Below are 17,930 nucleotides of genomic sequence, written 5' to 3' on the forward strand. Positions count from 1 at the left end.
ATGTTTAGCCTTAGCTGTGTCATCCGTTTTGGAGGGAAATAGTGATTCAGGAATTTTTTTGACAGCTGTTTCCATGTTTTTATGCTGTTCTTAGGCTGGTTATTTAACCACCTCTTAGCTTGATCTTTTACAGCAAATGGAAACAGTAATAATCTGTAGACATCCTGATCTACTTCCTTATCATGTACTGTATCAGCAATTTGCAGAAATTGTGCCAGAAATTCTGTAGGTTCTTCATGTGGAAGACCAGAGTATTGGCAGTTTTGCTGCACCATGATAATGAGCTGAGGATTCAGCTCAAAGCTACTAACTCCAATGGAGGGTATGCAGATACTACTCCCATATGAAGCAGTAGTGGGGTTAGCATATGACCCCAGAGTCCTCTTGGACTGTTCATTCCTACTTGCTTCCATATTGGATTACAAGAGATAATTTATATGTTGATTTAAAAAAAAATGGAATAAGTAAAAACAAAATATATAAAAAGAAGTTAAAATTTTTTTCGAAAAAAATTGAAATTAAAATCTAAAATTTTACGTATATAAAAAAAATTTCGAAAAAGTAGTTCAAGATTAGTTAGAAAATATAAAATTTTTTGAATTTTGAATTTTATGATGAAAGAGAAAAACACACAAAAGATACAAGACTTAAAATTTTTAGATCTAGTGCTCCTTATTTTCGAAAATTTTTGGAGGGAACTTGCTTCCATGATGGAATACAAGTTGAGAATTTATATGTTGAGAATTATTTATTTTATAGTAATGGAATAAATAAAAATGAAATTAAAATCTAGAAATTTAAAAAAAAAATTTCAAAAAAGTAGTTGGAAAATATAAAATTTTTGAATTTTGAATTTTATGATGGAAGAGAAAAACACGCAAAAGACACAAGACTTAAAATTTTTAGATCTAATGCTCCTTATTTTCGAAAATTTTTGGAGGGAAAACACCAAGGAACACCAAACTTAAAAATTTTAAGATTAAGATACAAGAAAAACTCAAGAACACCAAGAACAAAAGAAAGAACACCAAACTTAAAATTTTTAGAAAACTTTAAGAAAATTTTCAAAAATTATAAAAAAAAATTAACAAGAAAACACCAAACTTAAAGTTTGGCACAAGATTCAATCCAAGAAAAATTATTTTTGAAAAAGGTTCCAAAGGGTATAACCAATTATCAAGAACAACTTAAAGATCAAGGAAGAACCAAGAACACTAACACGAAATTTTCAAAGAACATATAAAACATGCAATTAACACCAAACTTAGGATAAGACACTAAACTCACGAAAAATTAACACTTAATTAAGAAAAATAATATTTTTGAAAAGAAATTTTTTGAAAATAAACTATCCTATCGGAATTTGATGACTCTATAACAACAAAAATAAAAATAAATTATTCATAATCTAAGAAATAAAATAAGCCTTCAATTGTCCAAACTCAATAATCCCCGGCAACGGCGCCAAAAACTTGGTGGACGAAGTTGTGATCCTTAATTAATGGCTCCTTGGCATGTGCCAAACAGAACTAATTTAACTAACTGATTACTTTCTTTTCACAACTCCGTTCAACTGACCAGCAAGTGCACTGGGTCGTCCAAGTAATACCTTACGTGAGTAAGGGTCGAATCCACAGAGATTATTGGTTTGAAGCAATCAATATTTATTTTATTAATCTTAGTCAGGATGTCAACAAGGATTATTTGGATTAAATGTGAAATTACTAGATTTGATTATAAAAATAAAAGAGGGAACAATGTTACTTGTTTTGCAATACTGGGGAATATGTTGGAGTGTTGGAGATGCGAATAACAGCGTTACTTGTTGTGCAGTAATGGGGAATATGTTGGAGTTTTGGAGATGCTTTGTCCTTTGAGCTTCAACTCTTCCTTGAAATCCTCTTCTCACACGCAAGTTCCTTCCACGGCAAGCTCTATGTAGGGTGTCACCGTTGTCAGTGGCTACTTCCCATCCTCGCAGTGAAAACTAATGCTCACGCACTCTGTCACAGTATGGCTAATCACCGGTTGGTTCCCTCCCCTGCTGGAATAGAATCCCTCTTTTGCGTCTGTCACTAACGCCCAGTAGGTTACAAGTTTGAAGCACGTCACAGTCACTCAATCCCGGAATCCTACTCGGAATACCACAGACAAGGTTTAGACTTTCCGGATTCTCATGAATGCCGCCATCAATCCGGCTTATACCACGAAGATTCTGTTGGGGAATCTAAGAGATATTCATTCAATCTGATGTAGAACGGAGGTGGTTGTCAGGCACACGTTCATGGATTGAGGAAGGTGATGAGTGTCACGGATCATCACCTTCTTCACAATTAAGCGCGAATAAACATCTTAGATAAGAACAAGCGTGTTTGAATGGAAAACAAAGGAATTGTATTAAATCATCGAGACGCTGCAGAGCTCCTCACCCCCAACAATGGAGTTTAGAGACTCATGCCGTCACAAAGTATGTAATTCAGATCTGAAAATGTCATGAGGTACAAGATAAGTTTCTAAAAGTTGTTTAAATAGTAAACTAGTAACCTAGGTTTACAGAAAATGAATAAACTGAAATAATTGGTGCAGAAACCCACTTCTGGGGCCCACTTGGTGTGTGCTGAGGCTGAGACTAAAGCTATCCACGAGTAGAGGCCTTTCTTGGCGTTAAACTCCAGGTTATGACGTGTTTTGGGCGTTCAACTCCGGATCATGACGTTTTTCTGGCGTTTAACTCCAGACAGCAGCATGAACTTGGCGTTCAACGCCAAGTTACCTCGTCTATCTTCATGCAAAGTATGGACTATTATATATTGCTGGAAAGCCCTGGATGTCTAATTTCCAACGCCGTTGAGAGCGCGCCAATTGGACTCCTGTAGCTCCAGAAAATCCGTTTCGAGTGCAGGGAGGTCAGGATCCAACAGCATCAGCAGTCCTTTTTCAGCCTAACTCAGATTTTTGCTCAGCTCCCTCAATTTCAGCCAGAAATTATCTAAAATCACAGAAAAACACACAAGCTCATAGTAAAGTCCAGAAATATGATTTTTGCCTAAAAACTAATAATATTCTCCTAAAAACTAACTAAAACATACTAAAATCTACATGAAATTACCCCCAAAAAGCGTATAAAATATCCGCTCATCAGCGGCCAAACAACTTCCTAGACCCATTGTGTTGAGCTTTACACCAACCTTTGCGTTTAAATTTTGAGCACACAACCATGTTGAACCTTGCAGGATAAATCATATCACTGACCATCTTCTTCTTACTCTTAATGCCACAGAGAGCTCTAAGTTGACCATCCGTCTCCAGTAGCCCATATTCAAGTGGAATTAGAAAGCTAAGGGATATGAATTTTACCCACTTGAATGTTGTGAAGGATGATGGCAACTTAGGGGGAGGTGTTTCTAATGAACGTGCAGGCTCCACTTCCTTGTGCTCTTCTTCGACATCTTCCACCTCTTTGCAATCTTCTTCAATATCAACCTCTTCCTCTTGGTGGATTTCTTCCGATTCAATTTCTTCTTCATTTTGCACCAAGGGCATGGGAGGTTGTGCTTCTTCTTCTTTAAACTCCATTTCAAGTCCAATGGGAGAGGATTCAAATGCAGATAAGAATTCATTAATGATTGAATCCATCTCTTGATCATCTCCTTCAAAGTCTTCAACTATGATATCCTTTGGAGGTTGTACATCCTCCTCAACATCAGCTTCAAATGTCTTTGAAGGATGCTCTATAACTTGACTTTCCCGTGGAGGTTCAGCATCTCCTAAGTCTTCAACCACTGCCTTCTCTTCTTTTTCAATAATTCTGGCTTCCTCCACTTGTTCCAATATCAAATCTTGCTGCTCACTATCCACCGGAGTGCCCAATTTCTCCTTCCTGCTACGTTCTTCAGTAGATTTCCCACATGAAACCATGGGGGTTCTTTGAATGTCTGAACGTCGAAAAGGTAATCGATTTCTTGCTTGATCCAGGTATTTAAGTATGAAATCGTATTCATCCTCGATGATTTTCTTTTCAACTATTTCTTCACCTTCAAGCACAAAATCCTCCTTGTCGTCTTTTTTCACTAGTTCTTCAAACGCGCTGTCAACTTCAAGGGTATCTACTACCTTCACCTTTAGTGCCTCCTCTAGCTCCTTATGAAGTATGGTCAATAGTATCAGTGGGATCATGTTGCTCTTGGATTGATGGATGTTGGTGCTCTTCCATGGATGGTGGTGATGGTATGGGTGGATCATTATGTGGTTGAGATGGAAGTGCATTAGAGCTTGAGGGTTGAATATTGGGTGTAGAGGGTTGGCCCAAGTGGGATATAAGTGCTTGAAGAATAGAGGCAAAACTAGTGATAGAGGCAAGTTTGCTTTCCATGGAGGTTTGGGGTAGATAGGAGGGTTCATTTGTTGGGAGAAAAGGTTCATAACATGGAAGTGGTTCCTCTTGATGAGGATATGGATATGGTGTATATTGAGGTGGTGGTTCTGGGTATGGTTCATATGGTGGTTGGTGTGGTGAATGAGAATTGGGGTCATATGGAGGTGAATGGTGGAAAGGGGCTTGTGAGTATGGTGGTTCAAAGTTACGTTGTGAGGATGGTCTTTGAGCATACGGTGGGGCTTGTTGGTAGCTACTAGGCGGTCCACCATATCTATTAGCTTGGTATGCATTGTAGGATGGTCTTTGTCTGTGATATCTAGGAGGATGTTATTGCCTAAAGGGTTGATCAGATCCTCTTGGCTCCGTCCATCTTTGATTGCTTTGACCTTAATGCATATTCCTATTATAGCTTCCATTCCTTGCAACAAAATTAGAACTAGACTCAAAGCAAGAGGGGTGAGAATTCATAATAGCTGTCAGAAATAAGGGAAAAAAGAAGAAACAAATAAACAAGTAAAAGAAAAAAAATTTTTGAAAAATATTTACAATAACCAATAATAAAGCACACATTTGCAATTCTCCGGCAACGGCGCCATTTTGAAGAACTGAAGATTGATGGTTTAGAAGTTATCGTAAACTCTCGTTGAAAGTATAGTTACTAAACCAAGCAATCAACCTTTCTTACAAACGTTGTGGTTGTCACAAGTAACAAACCCTTTTAAAATTGATAACCGAGTATTTAAACCTCGGGTCGTCTTCTCAAGGAATTGCAGGGAGATATGACTTATTATTGGCTATGAAAAAAAGTAAAATTTTGAGGGTTTTGAGAATGAGGAACAAGTATGATAAATGATAAGCGAAATAAATAAATAACTATAAAATAAACTCTTGGCAAGATATGAAAATTCGGAAGTCCTATCCTAGTTACTCCTATAAGAATGGAAGTTAATCCCACTTAGTTAACCTTTGCATAAGCAAGGGAAAGTCCAGTGAACCAATTGGTTAGAATTCCCAAGTCCTAGCTAACTCCTAAGGAAGGACTAGAGTTAGTGGAATTCAAATTAATCAGCCGACATAACAATCAATTATGAATAGTTGATAACTCAAGAGCTTCCAATTAATCAATTAAAGCCAATAATATAAAAATCTAAATTAAAATCATAAATATATGGAATACCTCAAATAACATACATTCAAAGCAATAAAATCTAACATGGACAATATTCATAAGCCAAATGGGCAACACAAATTAGATACAAATGAAAGCATCAGAGTAAATAAAAGTATAAGAGAAACATAAATTATTGAACCTGGTATGAAGAAGAAAAATTGGGAGTTGAAATAACTAAAAATCCTAATCCTAATCCTAAGAGAGAGGAGAGAACCTCTCTCACTAAAAACTACATCTAAAACTAAAATTATGAATTATGAAAGCCTTCTTATGAATGGATGTATTCCCCCACTTTATAGCCTCTAATCTGTGTTCTCTAGGCTGAAAACTGGGTCAGAAACAGCCTAGAAGTCGCTGATTGTGAAATCTAGTCCATACAGGTCGCGACAAAGTGACGCGGAGGCGTCGTCCATGCGTCCGTGCGGATTGAAGTTCGCATATGCGACGCGTCCACATGGAGCGCGCGTTTGCGTCGTCTATTTGTATGGCCACTATAGCGAATTATATATCAAATCGAAGCCCCGGACGTTAGCTTTTCAATGCAAGTGGAACCGCATCATTTGGATCTCTGTAGCTCAAGTTATGATCGTTTTAGTGCGAGAGGGCCAGGCTGACAGCTTTGCAATTCCTTCAACTTCTTGTATTCCTTCCACTTTTGCATGCTTCCTTTCCATCCTCTAAGCTATTCTTACCCTGTAATCCTTGAAATCACTTAACACACATATCAAGGCATCAAATGATAATAAGAGAGGATTTAAAATTAACTAATTTAAGACAAAAGAAACATGCTTTCAATCATAGCACAAAATCAGGAAGGAGAATGTAAAACTACGCAAATCATATGAATAAGTGGGCAAAGACTTGATAAAAACCACTCAATTGAGCACAAGATAAACCATAAAATAGTGGTTTATCAGAACGCCAGCTAGGGGGTCCTCATTAGGTGTTTTGACACTGGTCTCTGCTTTTGATCTCTGTTGATGAAACTGATTTATGGCATAAAAGATTATGTCATATGAGTAAGAAATGAATGAATATGTTATCCAAGAGGAATCTTTTATCTTGTTGCAAAGTTGCTTTGCAAAAGTGCAACCATTGCTTTGCTAGAAAACAAAAAAGAGTTTCTTTTAAGAGTCATCCACCTTCAAGGAAGCCGAAAATACTTGACTTGGTGCATTTTGATGTATGTAGGTCGATGAAGACAAGAACACTTAGACGGTCTATCTATTTTGTAACCTTTATTGATAGCCATTCTAGAAAATTATGGGTTTACATTTTGAAGACCAAAGATCAAGTTTTGAATGTGTTCAAGAAATTTCAAGTTTCTATTGAAAGAGAAACTGGGAAGAAGTTAAAATGCATTTGTACTAACAATGGTGGTGAGTACTCAGGTCCATTTGATGCTTATTGCAAAATGCATGGTATAAGACATCAAAAGACTCCTCCAAATACTCCTCAGCTGAATGGCTTGGCTAAAAGGATGAGCATAACTTTAGTTGAAAGAGTTAGGTGCTTATTGTCACAATCTGAATTGGCAAAATCTTTTTGGGGTGAAGCTTTGAGCACTGTTATTCATGTCTTGAACCAGACACCATGTGTTCCCTTGCAATTTGAAGTGCTAGAGAACGTATGATCAGGAAAAGATGTTTCTTATGAACATTTAAGTTTCTTTGGATGTAAAGCTTTTGTTCATATTCCCAAAGATGAGAGATCTAAGCTTGTTGTAAAGACTAGGCAGTGTATTTTTATTGGCTATGGCATGGATGAGTTTGGTTATAGGTTTTATGATCCTATTAGCAAGAAGGTGATTCGGAGTAGAGATGTTGTCTTTGTTGAAGACCAAACATTGAAGGATGTTGATAATGCGGAGAAGCCAATGGTTTAGCCTAGTGATGATTTTCACTTGGATATTACTCCATCTATGCCTTGGTGGAAGATGGTAGAGTTGAAGCTCAAAATAATAAGCATGATATAAGTGCAGGTGAAGATGGAACAATTGATCTGATACTTGATGAAGTTGGTGATGATGATCAAGATGAACAACCAACTTTAGAAATTCTTGCAAATGCACTTAGAAGGTCTACAAGAGAGAGGAAGCCTTCGTCAAAGTATTCTCTACATGAGTTTGTTTTGTTGACTGATGGGAGAGAACCTAAATGTTTCAGAGAGGCTGTTAAAGATGAAAGCAAAGCTCAATAGCTTGAAGCTATGCAAGAAGAAATGAATTCCTTACTTGAGAATGATACCTATGAGTTGGTGAAGCTACCTAAGGGTATGAGAGTTTTGAAGAACAAATGGGTATTTAGAATCAAGAATGAAGAACACAATTCTAAGCCTCGGTATAAGGCTAGATTGGTTGATAGAGACTTTAGCCAGAGAAAAGGTGTTGATTATGATGAGATTTTCTGTCATGTTGTGAGGATGTCATCCATTCATGTTATGCTTGGATTAGCAGCTTTTCTTGATCTGGAGATTAAGCAAATGGATGTGAAGATAACTTTTCTTCACGGTAATTTGGATAAAGAAATCTGCATGGAGCAACCAGAGGGCTTTATTGTTAAAGAAAAGGAAGATTTTGTGTGTAAACTTAAAAAGAGTCTTTATGGGTTGAAGCAAGCTCTAAGACAGTGGTACAAGAAGTTTGAATTTGTTATGGGGGAGCATGGTTACCATAAGACAACTTGAGATCATTGTGTATTTGTTCAAAATTTTCTAATGGTGATTTTATCATTCTTTTGCTTTATGTGGATGATATTTTGATTGTGGACAAGAATGCTTTGAGGATTAATGTTTTGAAGAAATAGTCGAGCAAGTTCTTTGCTCTGAAGGACTTGGGTCCTTCCAAACAGATTTTGGGCATGACTATTACTCATTATAGAGATTCCAAGAAGCTTTATTTGTCACAGGAGAAGTACATAAGAAGATGCTTTAAAATTTTGGCATGAATGATGCCAAATGTGTTGCTAGTTCTTTTGCTCCTCATTTTAAGTTGAGCACCAAGCAGTGTCCAACCACTGATGAAGAGAAACAAGCAATGGATGAAATTTCTTATGCCTCAGCTGTTGGAAGCTTGACGTATACTATGGTGTGTACTAGACCAGATATTGCTCATGCGGTTGGTATTGTGAGTCGTTTTTCCTCTAATCCAGGTAAAGAACATTGGAATGCTATTAAATGGATTATGAGATATCTCAAAGGTACAACTAACTTGAGTTTGAGTTTTGGTGGTGAGAAACCTTTGCTAGTTGGCTATACTGATGCAGACATGGTAGGAGATATTGATTCTCGAAAGTCTACTTCATGTTATTTAGTCAAGTTTGCAGGGGGAGCTATTTCATGGCAGTCAAGACTACAGAAATGTGTTCCACTTTCTACAACAGAGGTAGAGTTTATTGCAACAACTGAAGCATGTAAAGAGTTGTTGTGGATGAAGAAGTTTCTTGTAGCGGTTGGCTTCAAGCAAGACTGTTATGTATTGTTGTGTGATAGTCAAAGTGCTACTTATCTTGCCAAGAATTCTACTTTTCATGCAAGATCTAAACATATTGATGTTAGGTATCACTGGTTACAGAATTTGTTAGACTCCAAGTTATTATAACTAGAAAGTTCATACTGATGACAACGGTGCTGATATGATAGCAAAAGCATTGTCAAGAGATAAGCTTGAAACTTGTTGTTTGATTGCAATGGCCTCCACCTAGTCGAGAAGGGGGAGATTTGTCAGACTTTTCTCTGTCCTTTTTTAGGCTCAAGCCCAACTTTTTTGGGGTGTATTCTTGCACCCTTGTGTCTCTACCTTAATCAGATTTTTGGGGTCACTGAAAGGTAGAGAGTGTAGCCATCAAAGTGAGACAGAAGAGGAAAAATAGAATTCCTTTTTTTATGCAAAGCAGTAAATTTCAAATAGCAGTTTCTTATTTGTTTTCCATTGGATCTTTTTGAAATTTAAACTGCGTGTTCGTCTCATCTTTTTCTTCAATTTGGATGGTAGAGATATTGATTGAAATTCTACTGTCGGAGAAATTGGCTTCGCAAGAGAGAAAACAGGTTTCACCATTGGATCGATGTGAAATTTGGACTGCAAATTCTTCTCATCTTGTTCTTCATTCTAAATGGTGGCGATTTTGATTAGAGGTTTGCAGAGGGAGAAATATGCTCGAACAGCAGCTCTATTTTTGGATATTTTCATCTTCTTGCTTCTCATTTGTAAGCTTTGGTGCTTTGATGTTTTGGCTGGTTATATGCACGATTTGTACTTTGTTTGAGACTCTCTTGTACCTCATTTGATTATAGTAGATTTATTTCATTGGTCTTGACGACTCATGGTTTTTACCTCTTACATTGAGAGGATTTTCCACGTTAAAATCTCGGTGCGTTCTTGTTATTGTTTTACTTGCTATATTTGTTTGTTCATAGTTACTGCTATATTGTGTTGAGAGTGCTTCCATATTGTTCTTGTATTAGATATTTGTGTTGTTTCCGTTGTTGGGCTCTTTCATGGTAATGGTGGTGGTAAAGGTAGATGATGAGGATATTATAGACTTTTTAATAATTTATGTGTCTTCTGTCTTTATGTTCCAAACATAAAATATATATACATGTATTTTGTGTCTTTGTCTTTTTTATTTATGTCTTAGTGTCTATGTCCTTTGATATACACTAACTAAACACAGCCTTAGTTCACAACCATGAAGAGCAAAAATGGTAGGGCTAACTGTGTCAACAAAAACTATGGGGCTAGATGGTGGAAACGACAGGGCTAAACAGTTGTAAACAGAAGACAAAGATTGGCAATTGCAGGGAGGAGCGGAGGAAGGCACGACGCTAGAGAGCAATACGAGGTTGCTGCTACGTTGAGGACAACACAATGGCTGCACTGCACGGAGGGCGACACAGGGTTGTCGATGCGTGGAGAATGACAAGGCAGCTGCTGGTGCGTGTTGCTACTGCGTGAAGAATGATGAAGAGAGAGGGCGGCTACGAGGAAGGGAGAGGGTGAAGATAGGCTGCTACTGTCTAGATATGAGATTAGGGGTGAGGTTGCACTTTATTAGTAGATCGGTATACAATGATAAAAAATAAATTTTCAGATGTGTTCTTATTTGTGATATGAATGGGGTTACGAGAAATTAGATTAGGGTTCATGAGAGACAAAATAATTTTTTAGTGTATATGAATAATGGAATGTATTTTGATTTTGATTTTTAAATTGTTTCAGATTTAAAATTATGAAACTAAAACTAATTGAATTTTGACTAAATTAGAAAGATTAGAGTAGTTTTTGTCCGATATAAAAAAAAGTTATTTAAGTCTTTTTGTAACATTAAATAAAAAATATTTTTTATTTTTATTAAAGTATAAAGAAAGATTAGTAAAAGTATTGATATGATATATATTTAAAAAAAAATTAATTACTGATGTGGAAAATATAATCCACATGTCGTGTTTTAATTTGTCCACGTTTTTATTGTATCGGTACGTATATATTTATCATCATACAAAAACAAACACCTTCATCTATTATTACAATAATATTTCTACATCAAATTATTCTCATTACACCACAGTTTTCATGACCATAACCTTTATTACAATAACATTCCTACATAAACTATTCTCATTACACTGCAATTTTCATGACCGTATCTGATTTCTTTATCTTCCTTTTTCAATTTACTTTACATGTATGTACTCCAATAAAATTTAAAATTTTAAATTTTAAATTCAAAATCAAAATAAAAAAAAGATTTATTTTTATTATTTACATTCTCTCTCATTATCTTTTTCCATTTTTTTCTCTTCTTTTTATTCTTCTTCTGATATCTTTGTCACCAGATAACCTTTTTCCATCATTTCGTGATGCCATGCCAAGTGTGTGGTGTTTATTGACGTCATGATGGTGGATAGGAAAGAGGAAGAGGTGAAAGAGAGTAGATCGGTGAAAAAAATGAGTGACTGCCACAGAAAACACATACAACAAGAATAGACAAGTGGAGAGCGCAGCAGCGGCGGTGACAAGAACAAAACAGTGAGATCTATTTATTTTCTGTCATGGTGAAAGGGACAACAATAGTTGTGGCAAGGGTGTTGGCAGTAGATGAGGTTGCAGCAGCGGCTATGGTGGTTGAGGAGTCTAAGGCAGCAATGGTCCAGTGGTCGCAGTGGGGTTAGTGGTGATGGTCGACATGGCGATGGTGGATAAGGTGGAAAATGCAATGTCGGTCGTGAATGCTACAACCATAGTGGGCTGGGTCAAGGATTGCAACCAGTGAGGAGGCGGATGCAGAGGCAGGTATGGCAGCGTTTGTGGCGGCGAAAGCTGTTACAACTATGGGAATTTTTCTGGACATTTTGCAACAAACTGCCCAACAAACCCTTTGAAAAAATTCAAGTATAAGATTTTAATATCCTTGCACATAGTTTTTTTTATTTTTTAATATTATCTTTTTTATTTAAACTGTGTCTTCATAGTAGATAGCAACACTAAATCACTCTCAAGAGACATGCTCCCACCTCGGGTGATTTTTTCTTTTTCCTTTTCTCTTTTTTCAATGACAGATTGGTGATGGTTTGCAATGATGAGTTGTGTGTGTTCCTTAATTACTATTTGATCTGATGTATATATTTGTAATGTTGTTGTCATTGTCGTTATTGTTATTGTTGTTGTTGTATAGGCGTCTTTATATGGTGTGGAGCTGTTGTTGTAGAAAATCTAGAATCACACTATTGTTGCCAGAATTCTAATTGCTCTTTGTCAAAAGGTCTTAATCTATTTTTCTCTTATCTTTAATTTTGCATCCAATAAAACCAAATGAGATTTCTAAGTAATGGAGCATGAATTATTGCAACATAGGAAAAAAAATACCACATTAGAATCTTTTATTGTTGCTTATCTTCCCGCTTCATTTAAAGTTTCAAATCTTTTGATCTGAGTCATAAATTTTCTTTTTTAGATGAATTGGTTTGGGGTGCAGAGTGTGGGAGCAACATGAATCCAATAACATACTGATTTCAAAGCATCAACATGATTAAGAACTTAAAAATGAACAGATGAAGTTGTGATTCAAGGTTTTTTTTTGTTATCAAAATTGTAATATTTAATTTTTGGCATTCAAGCTTTTCTTTTCATTTTTTGCTTAGATTTGGTTGCAATTAAAACTTTTTTTTCTTGCTCAATTGTTTGTTGAGGTTAATTTATTTTTATATATTTATGTTGAACCCGCAGCTTCTCTTAATGATTCCACTAAATTTATGTTGACGGTTTGTTGCCGCCGCTCATCACCTCGCTGCCTCTAATCATCTTGTCTTCTCAGTCTTCGTTTTTACATCTAGGTTTTTATACAAAATTCTTCTTCTGTTTCATAATTTGTTAATTCCTCTGTGTTAATATTCTTTTGATTCCCTGTTCTATGTGTTAATTCTCTTCTCTGCTTTTTCTACGATCCAAAGTGTAGATCTTTCTTCTCCTTCTGCTCGGAGGTTTTATGGCTCTCTAGATCCTTTGAGGTTTACTGCGATCCCTCCTGACACATCCTTTCTACCTCCTTCTTCCTCAATTTTTCTTAATTCTTTTTGTACCTTGCTTTTCGTGTCAATTGGAGTTCTATGTCACTTGTTTTGTGATTTTTAGGTTATTTATTTGAATTCTCTATGTCACTTTCTCAGTGAGTTTTCAATCTTCATTATGAAAATTTGCTCAATTTTAGTCGTATTTTATTTTTAGTTCCAACTCACTGCTGAGTTAGTTTTAAATGCTTCTAAGTGAATATTATAATTTTCATTCACGTTTGCCTTCATTCACATTCTGAATCTAATCTTGAAAGTGAATAAATCTTATCTATCTAATAAAGTGAATAAAGGAAGGACACTAAAAACATATATTTTATCTATATCTGTGTACTACTGTATCTATGAAAATCTGTCTTAACAAATAAACAGTGGACATATACTACCGGGTCCATGTCTCACTGTCCATCTCTCTAACGAATCGTTGCCTTATATAACATAAAAACTAACTTCTAAATGAAAACTAGCTGCACTAACTTAATTTCCGACTGATATAAATAGCTATCCATTATTAGCTAATCCATATATCAACACAAGGGACGAAAAAAAAAAATGCAAGTTGCTAGACCAAATGCTAATTATATATCAAGACCAGGTTCAACTCAAAATAAGACCCGTCTAACTTCAAAAAACCAAGGAAAAGCACTTTTTCAGATCAAGTGTGAGCTAACAGCATAAAGATTAGAAACAGTAACATTAGACGGAGATATCGTTTATGGTCAGCATTCTGCTAAAAATGAAAAGGTATTACAAAGAATAGAATCCACCTGATACCGTTTTCAACTGAGTATTGTTATTTAGAACATATCTGGCCACCTAAATATGTCTCTGCCTTATAACATGATGCAACCATGATTTGTCTAATTGTGTTGGCATCCAAAGGCTACAAAATGAAGCAGATTCCAATCCTTATGCAAAGCATCTACATCTCTCTCCCTCTCATCAACACTTGCTCCTTCACCTTATGCTTTATCTACGTCGAGCATACCTTGTTCTATCATTGTATCTTGGCCTGTCTTGATGCCGTTGTGGCTGTAGCTCCACCCTTCTCTGTCTTTCAGGTGATCTCTGGACGATTTCTCCATTCACAAATAGTTCAGCTGGACCAATGCATTTGAAAATGACTATTAGCCTGAGCCGTGATACATAACATGGAGGCGAAAGGCAGCATTGATTAAAAAAGAACTCAGCTTCCACTAGTGCAGTATGTTATACTTTAATGCTAAATATAGTAATATAGAACAACAAGATAAACAACTGCAAAATTATCAAATCTATGGAGAATGGTGGAGAAATTTGGTGTGAATAAGATCATTAATAAGGAGTATAACAAATTCTGATATTTGAAATTCGTGCAAATACTACATTGGGCAGACCCTGTGATTTATCAACCAACATCAGAAACAAGTAGCCTAATGAAGAGCAGTTGAAAGAAAATGACGAGTTTGAAGTTAGTTAATAATTCGGCATCAGTATGATTGATGAACCAACAGAACAGGGTAGGAGTGAAATTCAATGTTATTCCATTAGCGTTCAGAGCTAGACATTACCTAGTAAAGCCAGACTACTAATGAAGGGGCAAAAAACAGTGTTATATGCAGATGAAGTAGAAAAATACTGACCGAGATGGATGGTAAGATTGATAACAAAAATAATATCAACAGCTACAGGGGAGTACAAGCATAATTTGAAAATTAAAATTTTGGTAAAAAGAATCAGTTGGTTTCTGATTTTGGGAATCTATAAAGCAAAGCAGGACTATAGAACAGATGAAGGAAAGTTGTAAGTGGATGTGATGTGGTTTCATGTATCAACTCCAATGATTCTGCAACTACAGGATAGATGAAAGGATAGTAATGATAGTGAATCTAACAAGCTAAAATATATGTTGGCGGACTATTATAATTTGTTCAGACTAACGTCAATGCATTTCTGTATATTTAACTGTTAAAGATGACAAAAATCCTGACAATATTACGACATAAGCCAGAGTGGCAGACCTTAATAGAAGGTACAGCATTTTGGAGATGGATGTGTTCTTAAGGAACAAACTAATTGGAGCACCAGAAGCTTGCGTAACATTTCACTAGGTTTGCTAGCAGTTAGAACTCAAAGATATAACTTAACCACCACACTAGGTTTCCAAGCCGAGTCAAATAGTAAGCTAAACATTTTATTACTTTTATGAGAACCCCAGGATGTAATGTTCAAAAAGTATAAACATAAAGGAGCTCAAAATAGAAGTAGATAAACACTCACCACCATAGTCCTTGTTTTCAGGATCAACATATGAATCTGGGAGAACAAACAGAACTCCAGGCAACCCTATTAAAAGAAGAAACGGAAAGTGTAAATACAACTGCAGCAAAATGCAGTACTAATAAGGCATACACGTAGTACTAATAAGGCATACACTTTGCCATTACAAACCTTCCAGCTTATTAGAGGTCTCTTCATCAATCTCACATCCAAACCCGAAGTACCTCTCACATGAAACATTGTAAATCTTCTTCTTAGCTTCCTCTTCACTAAAAACCAAGAATAATGATACAACTCATTACTTGTGCAAAACTAACAACAGTGCAGTAAATCATATTGGGCATACATGCAAAATAAACAACAAAAGCTACCAATATGCTAAGATAAATCATCCCCCAAAAAGAATTGAATGTTTTCTATCTTCAAGAGAGACTCATATACCAAATAATCAATTCTTTTCTATGCTTAACAGACCTGGTAAAAAACATAAAATAAAAAGGACGTGTCAGTAGTAACCTATGAGCCAAAATTATATCAGAAATCCAAAAGATAGGAAAATTTAACGAACCAAGAGTGATGTTTATATAGTACTTTGTTTGGTATATGTATTTGGAAACTAGCAAAATGAGGGAGATAAAGTCTTCTATAATAAAACTCATTGTGTTTATTCGAGTCTTCTATTCGCAACTTGTTAAACATTGAACTTTTACACTACAAACCTTCCCTTTCCTCCCCTATCCTCTGAAACCCCAACTTGCAAACAACTATTAACGACACTTGTAATAGAGTATAGAAATTGATGATTCAAGTATTTGCTGCTTCTTTCTGTAATTACTGTAACTACAGTGACTAATACAACCAGAGGTCCCTTGGAATATGTTGAAGCATATGTCATTTACCATAAACCAGAGGCAAGTCCAGATTATAACAAAAACTCAAAACCGAAGCAACAAAACAGAGATAAAGATAATTCATATGCTTAAACCCAATAAAATAAAATAAATATAAACTCAATGGCAATACATAATTACATTCACAAAACTCAAAGAATAAAAAATTATCGAGAGAACAACAAATTTATTCCCTTGAAATTATGGAATTGACAATTTAGCCTTCTAAAAAAGACGAAAACAGAAACACTCATAGTCCTCTAGGCTTTATTTGGATTGTCTCTAAGACAAAACTAGATAAGAAACACACAAACTATAGATAGAAAATCCAAAGGCAACTGTAAAGGTCAGGGTACATAAATGCAAACGCAGAGGCAACTGTAAACATAAATAATATATTACAAAATGCTCCAATTTCATTCAAAATAAGTTTTGGCACATTTTGTCAAACAACATTCAAACTCAAGATTATTCAAATTTCGGCTACAACAAAGAAATTAAAACAAATATATCAAAAAATCAACAATACCTTCCAAGGACCTTGGCGAGGGTCTGAATGTAGCAATCGATCATCTGTTGCTTGGTGGCACCCTCGCCACCGGGCTTGTCCATGACGATCAGCCAATGTTCGTAATCGCAGCCTGGGAACAGCGGGGCCATGTCGGTGGGCGGCCGCTCGCTGAAGTTGGAACCCGACGAACTGTTGTTCAGCGGCGAGTAGGCCATGTTCTCAGCGGCGCGGTTGGCATTGCAGCGGACAGCAGTAAAGCGGGCGGCAACGGGAGGGAGGGAGCGACAGAGGGCGGCGGCAGCGGGGTTGTGACGACGGGCGAGGATGAGGGTTGGGAGCGGAGGGGCGGCAGTGGAGTGAAGGCAGCGTGGAAGGAGGAGAGAGAAGCGAAGGGAGAAGACAGACAGCGATCTTGCCATCGCCATGGTTGAAATAACCACTATGGATGATATGAAGTGATATATCAGATGTTATGAAGAGTGGAAACGGAAGTGGAAACACCGAAACAGAAATTGGGGATTTTACTTTATTTATTATATAAATAAATAAGTATTAAAAAATATGTTGAAAAGATTTAAATGGTAACAAAAATATTTTTGAAAGCATAAAATCATTAAAATGATCTCAAAAAATTTTATTTTAATTACAAAATAACTAAATATTGGAAATTTAATTTTGATGTCGCTTATTATGAGTATATATATAATTAATGGTCAAATTATTTTTTTAAAGATGAATTATTTTGTTAAATTTAATTTTAAAATATTTTATCAATTAAATCATTTCAATATTACAAATTAAGTAATAACAAGTATAATTATTTGTGCTATGCACATGATAAGAATGAAATTATAATTTTAAATTATTTTTTAAATTAATTTGAATTATAATAATTTGATTAGTAAAAAATAGTAATTGGATTAATAAAAAATAAAAAAAATATGTTATGTATTATTTTTTTTAATTTAGTGTTAATTGGATTAACTCTAAAATAGTTATTAATTGGTTTTAATAATCTACTTTCTTCAATAAATTAAACATATATACTGAATATGATCATAAATAATATAGTAATAGTTAAATCCACCAAAATATATTGGTTATTATCATACTATAAAACAAATTAAATATAAAGGATATTAGCACTTATAAATC

At 35.6% G+C, this 17,930-nt stretch overlaps 1 protein-coding gene across 1 annotated transcript; it reads right to left on the minus strand.

Moving 5' to 3' along the window:
• Positions 1–14,072: 14,072 nt before the first annotated feature.
• Positions 14,073–17,280, minus strand: LOC107474436 (multiple organellar RNA editing factor 2, chloroplastic). The gene is given in 4 exon segments (XM_052256966.1): positions 14,073–14,215; positions 15,375–15,440; positions 15,546–15,643; positions 16,794–17,280. Coding segments are annotated over 4 exon segments (714 nt in total). The 5' UTR covers positions 17,201–17,280.
• Positions 17,281–17,930: the final 650 nt, after the last annotated feature.

The sequence above is a fragment of the Arachis duranensis genome, chromosome 2 (assembly GCF_000817695.3).
Source record: "Arachis duranensis cultivar V14167 chromosome 2, aradu.V14167.gnm2.J7QH, whole genome shotgun sequence".
NCBI classification, from domain to species: Eukaryota; Viridiplantae; Streptophyta; class Magnoliopsida; order Fabales; family Fabaceae; genus Arachis; species Arachis duranensis.